We start from the raw sequence: 6,000 nt of genomic DNA, 5'->3' as shown, positions 1-6,000 counted from the left end.
TTGTCCAAACCACACACCTCCTCAAGGGCATGGAAAGCCCTAATCTCTTGAGGGACAGAGACGGTGGTATCCCCTTCCACGGGTTTGTCACTGGAAGATAACTCGGTCTCTAACTCACTTAACCTCACCTCTGACATTGCTCCCTACTCCCTTACTAAACCCTCAAACCAATCAATTGATTGACAGAGCAAGGGTAGCAAATCACCCAATGCAATGCTCAAACTACTACCCTCAAAGACAAAATTCTCAAGGTACGGGAAAACACCTAAAGATCCCCCTAAACGTGCGAAAAGGAAAGAGACAGAGGGAAAAAGGGCCCTAACCTCAGAGCTACTAAGCATAGGACTAAAAAAAATAAAGGACAAAATCCTAGAAAGACCAAAAACACAGAAAAGGAAAAGAAAAATCAGAAATTTCTACAAAGTTATCTACTTAAAAAAGAAAAAGAAAAGTAGCGGGATGAAGAGGCCATACCTCAAAAGCGCAAGAGAGAAAGCAAAACGTAGAGATTCACAGCGACAATGGCAGCTCGGAAGCACAGAACAGCAATGGTAGCAAAAAGGAAAGTGAAAAGTGAGGAAGAAAGAGGAGAAAGGAAGTTTAAAAAGCTAGGCACAGAAAACTGAAAAACAGTGGGAAAACCGAGAGTCACATGGAGTGGAGCATTAAATTCACCCCTTAGGTCACGCCATGTGGCCACAACACACCCAGCGTTGCCACTACACAGTGAATGCAGAGGAGAATCCCAAGAGACATGTCAAAAAAAAAAAAAAAACCTTTCGCCTCTTGGTGGCCATCACCACAAGGATGACCATAGAGCCTGGGGGGCAGTTGATAGGACTGACGAGCCATTTTTCTCAGACGAGCTAATCAAATATCTCCGTCAATAAATCCACGTCACTGATGAAGGTAGGAAAGCCATTCAATGCAATCAATAATGCCTCAAATGGTTACAAGACCAGCCGTATAAACCGTTGAAGGCCCATCAAAGCCTATATTACTGAGCATAAGGCGTTATCAAGATAGGCATTAAAACCACAATAACAGCCACAACGGCTAGGAGGTGTGGAAACATATATAAACTCCTCACAGCACCAACACAAGGTACAAAAGAAAACTTGCTTAAAAGTATTCATAGACACTCTAATATCCATTATTCTGTTATTATTCTCTAAAGACTTCCATATACTAACTTTGACATTAGAGGAGTGGTGGCAGACACCACACCAGTGACTACCTTAAGGGAGCCATCATTCTACATTTGTAGAGACTTTGACAAGGACCCAGCTCCATCTATATGAACTTGCAGAGACTTTGACGAGGACCCAGCTCCATCTAGATGAACTTGCAAAGACTGACGATTCGCATTTCATCAAGTATATATTCTAGTATTATACTTACTATGGTGTTGTCTGTATATGGAAGCATAAATTATATCATTTAAAGAAAATATAATGTGTTAGAATTCTAATAAAAGATTTAAATATAGAATAAAATTTAAATTTAGTTAAAAAAATTATATATTAAAATAATGATGTGTAAAATTGTAAGGTCTCACAAGCTTATATGACACAATATAATGAAGTCAACCAAGAGTCATTAATAAGTATTTATTATTATTATATTTCTATATGAAACTACATATTTGACCATTTCAAGAAAATATGATGTCCGTCAAAAAAAGGAAAATATGATGTCACAATAGCTTAATGGAATGTTTAAATAAATAATAGAATTTAAATTCAATTAAAAAATATATAGTACCAAAAAATATATATATAAAATATTTTTCATCAATAAATTGAAAAAAAAAAATGTTATATTTAAAGCTCATGAGACACAATATTAAAAGGTCATCCAAAAGTCAAACATTCATAATTTTATATACATTTCAATAAGCCATGTAATGCATGGGAAATTTCATCAAATATTATTTTATCTAAAAAATGATTCTCTCTCTGTCTCTCTCTCATTTTGTTTATAAATTTGAAATTCGATAGTTATGATAATTATTAATATGTATTTATTATGGTTTTGTTTTTATATGGAACAATTAAATATATAATTATGGTAATTATTAATAGATATTTATTATGGTTGTGTTTGCACGTGGAAATATTTATTTTATCGTTAAAAAAAAATTGTGTATATATTCATATTGACGGTTTAAATATGTAATTAATTTTTTTTTAATCTCAATTAATTAAAAAATTGACTTTAAAATTGTGAGGTTTCAAAATAAAGAAGTGTGAACATGTAATTTTCCTAAATATCAAGATGATACGACCAGCAAACTTGCCGCCGATGGTCATGTCATTTTCCTAAATATCAAATGAAGAAAATTTGCTTGATTTGTGAAACAAGGTTGATTAGGCAGACCATCATTTTTAATATTTACATTTAATATATAATCATCGCATAATTTTTTAATGTATGTCCTTAGGGCATATGTTAGTAAACTAATTTAGATAAAATTTTATGGAAAAATAAAAAATTTACTAAAACAGTTTTTTAAAATTTTTATAAAAATTTCCTAAAATAAATGGTTAATGTATGTCCTCCAAACCCTAATTTTTTTAATATAGGTTCACGTTAATTAAATTTTCATTCAAATCTCATTTTCCTTTGTGGTTCTTTGTTTAGATATTAGTGCCAATGATGTACTGATCAAAGGCATATCTATTGTGAATTCGGCTGGATCAGAAGGTGGCCAAGCTGTGGCTTTGAGGACTGCAGGGGATAACATAGCGGTCTACCAATGCTCTATCAAAGGATATCAAGACACTTTACTTACCGCATATGGGCAACAATTTTTTAGAGAGAGTGAGATATATGGTACAGTAGATTTCATTTTTGGAGATGCCAATGTTGTTTTTCAAAATTGCATGATTTATGTGAGGAAACCAATCCATGGCCAAGTTAATGTAATAACAGCCCAAGGTCGAGGGGAGCCAAAGAAGACTGGAACAGTGCTACACAACTGTTCTATTATTGCAGACAAGGAATTAGAGCCCTATACAATGGAGGTCAAGACATTCTTAGGAAGGCCTTGGTTGGACTATTCTCAAACAATAGTCGTGGAGTGCTTTCTTGGTGACCTCATTGACCCCGAAGGATGGCTTAAGTTCAATGGTGATGTTGCCTTGTCTACATTTTATTATGTGGAATATGGGAACCGAGGCCCTAGGGCAGATACCAAAGGAAGGATTACATGGCCTGGTTACAACATTGTCAACAACTCTAATGATGTCCAAGAATACACTGTAAATAGGTTCATAAATGGAACTAATTGGCTCCCACGTATGGGGGTTCCATTTGTGCCTCGTTTTATAAATTAGTGCTTTTTGAAGTAACAGGTAGTTTGAAATAGAATTTCGCATGATGGAATATTGTCTTTAATTTTATATAATTCAATAATTAGGAGTGGGGAATTTCAACCCTGAAAATCTTTGTTGAGAATACAAGAAAATGCTAATTGAGCTATAAGGCTAGAATTTACATTATATACTTCCCATAAATAAAATTTGTGTAAACATCTATTTAATTTGCTTGTCTTTTTTGATTCAACTCAAAATTTCAACATGTTAGACTTTAGGATAATGTTTTAGAATCCTCATTATCTAATAAATTGGCCAAGGTTTGCTTCAAGCAAAGGTTGGCTCAAATAGAGTATAGATGATGACCTTCGGCTTATACTGGGGAGGAGACTCACATGAGTTTGCAAATGGCATGTAAATATAGTAGGAATGGTATAAAGCTTAAAGATTACTAGTTTTGAGACCTCTGCATTGCTTAATAATAGTGAACATGCATATCTTTGTCTTGTAGCTCACAGTGTTTTTTTTTTGGTTATCTAAGGAATGTTGATTCTATTGGTTTAAATTTTCGAAATAATACTATATCTAATAGGAACTAAAGAACTATTAGTGAAATAGATACTTATATGTTAAATAGCTATCTTAACTTTGTGTGTGATCAAAATTTTTATACGAATAAGATTAATCTTTTATGACATAATTATCAAAAAATTTTAAATTAATGTCTCTTTTGATTAATATAAATCTCTACATACTTTAAAAATCAAATAATTTATATCTTTTTTTTTATAATATAAATAAAATTTAGAATTAATTTTAATCACTATTTTTGTTCTAAGTGCCCGTTTGTTTCAGCATTTTCAGCCTAAAACGCGCGTTTTCAAAAAAGCCAGCCCGAAAATAGTGTTTGGTAAGTATAAAACGCAACTTTTTGGAAAAAGTTGCGTTTTAAATTTGTGAAGAAACCCACGTTTGAGTTTATGGAGCTCTGAAGGTCCATAAACAAAAACTTATGCGCGTTTTGATTTTGATCCGTTGGGCTCTTCCAAAAATTACAAAATTATCCTTGATAAATCATCAGTTCTCATCTCATCTCTCTGCTCTCCCAACAAATTTCCAAATCCAAACACAAAAAAATCTATAACAAATTCCCAAATCATCTCTCTACTCTCCCAACAAATTTCCAAATCCAAACACAAAAAAATCTATAACAAATTCACAAATCAGCTAAGGAAAAAAAAAAAAAAAAATCAATCCCTTGCAAATTAGGATTCCTCAAAATGCAAAAAAATAAAAAATCAGAATGTAGCAAAATCTTTCAAATGGAGTTTGTACCCATCTTGCGGTGGATAAGTTCCAGTGGAGAAGAAGTGGAAGAGTCTCTCCAAGAGGACGGATGAGTTCCGGTGGCTCTTAGAACATGCCGGGAACGCAATCATCAAAGCGACCGGCACCAAAACAGTCCCCGCCATTGCCGTCTCCGGAATAGAAGCCGATCTAACAAGAAAAGGAACGAACGAAAAGGACGGAAAAAAAAAAATCTGGAAAGAAAAGGATACAAATTTACTCTGGAGTTGGATGAGTTGGGTGAGTTTGGTTCAGCTCACTGTGGAACGAATGAATGAAAAAAAAAATTTTGGAAAGAAAAGGACTGAGGAAAAAAAAAAATCCTCCGTTCGTTCGTTTTGAAGTGCTAAGAGGAAAAAAAAAAAAAAAAAAAAGAAGGAGAGCTGTGGTGGAACGTTCTAAACTGAAGAGGAAGTGGTATGAAATGAATTAAAGAGGAAAGGAGGAAAAAAAAAAAAGAAGGAGAGCTGTGGTGGAACGTTCTGGACTGAAGAGGAAGTGGTATGAAGAAATGAATTAAAGAGGAAAGGAGGAAAAAAAAAAAAGAAAAAAGAAAAGAAAAGAGTGTAGGTATGTGTGTGGAGGAGAAAAAAAGAGAGGAAAAAAAAGAAGTAAGGAGAGCCACGTGTGTGGAGAGAAAAAAAGAGAGAAAAAAAAAGAAACGCTATCACAATATTTTCACAATAAATTCTAAGGTAAGTTATTATTAGCTAATATTAGTGAGAAAAAAATAATTTTAATGGTATGTTAAAATTAAAATCAGTATCAATTTTTATCACAATATTTTCATAATACTTTCATAATAAATCTTAAGTGGTAAGTTATTATTAGCTAATATTGGTGAGAAAAAAATAATTTTTTTAGAAAGAGAAAAATTGATTTAAGTATAATGAAGTAGTTGATTTAAGTATGAAACAAACTCACATAAAAAAAAAAAATAATAATAAAAAAAAAATTAAAAAAAAAAAAAGTATGAAATAAATTCCCTTATATACACATTGTCCTTTTTGGTAATTTATCTCACAAACTGCCACTTTTATAAGTGCTGACCAAACACTCAGCTTTTTCATTATGCATTTTTTAACAGCTTTTACCAAACACTCAGCTTTTTGAAACTCCACTTTTTCATTATGCACTTTTAACAAAACTTCAATATTTTATTATGTACTTTTACAAAAAGCTGAACCAAACTCACCTAATTCAAGCACGTGCCTTGATATTCTAGTACTTTGTAAAAGCCTGTTGTTAGATTCAATAGCATGTTTTGGCTTTAAGAACATGGGCTAATTTTCTTTTCAATTCCGGTAGTGGGCCAAACTTTCTTTTCAATAAATGT

General features: G+C 32.6%; 1 protein-coding gene across 1 annotated transcript; it reads left to right on the top strand.

The window, feature by feature from the left end:
• The first annotated feature begins 521 nt into the window (after positions 1 to 521).
• LOC115980847 (pectinesterase 2-like) lies at positions 522 to 3,338 on the top strand. The gene is made up of 2 exons (XM_031103057.1): positions 522 to 573; positions 2,644 to 3,338. Exons 1-2 carry the CDS (start codon positions 522 to 524, stop codon positions 3,336 to 3,338), a joined length of 747 nt encoding a protein of 248 aa, XP_030958917.1.
• Positions 3,339 to 6,000: the final 2,662 nt, after the last annotated feature.

The sequence above is a fragment of the Quercus lobata genome, chromosome 3 (genome assembly GCF_001633185.2).
Source record: "Quercus lobata isolate SW786 chromosome 3, ValleyOak3.0 Primary Assembly, whole genome shotgun sequence".
NCBI classification, from domain to species: Eukaryota; Viridiplantae; Streptophyta; class Magnoliopsida; order Fagales; family Fagaceae; genus Quercus; species Quercus lobata.
Note: the sequence above shows the minus strand (reverse complement) of the source record. Positions and strands in the feature narration are given on the sequence as shown.

Excerpts from the sequence above, each read along its gene's own strand:
- LOC115980847 (XM_031103057.1), top strand. The coding sequence starts at position 522 with ATGGCAGCTCGGAAGCACAGAACAGCAATGGTAGCAAAAAGGAAAGTG. Across the intron at positions 574-2,643 it reads AGCAAAAAGGAAAGTGAAAA|ATATTAGTGCCAATGATGTA; the intron begins GTGAGGAAGAAA and ends TTCTTTGTTTAG.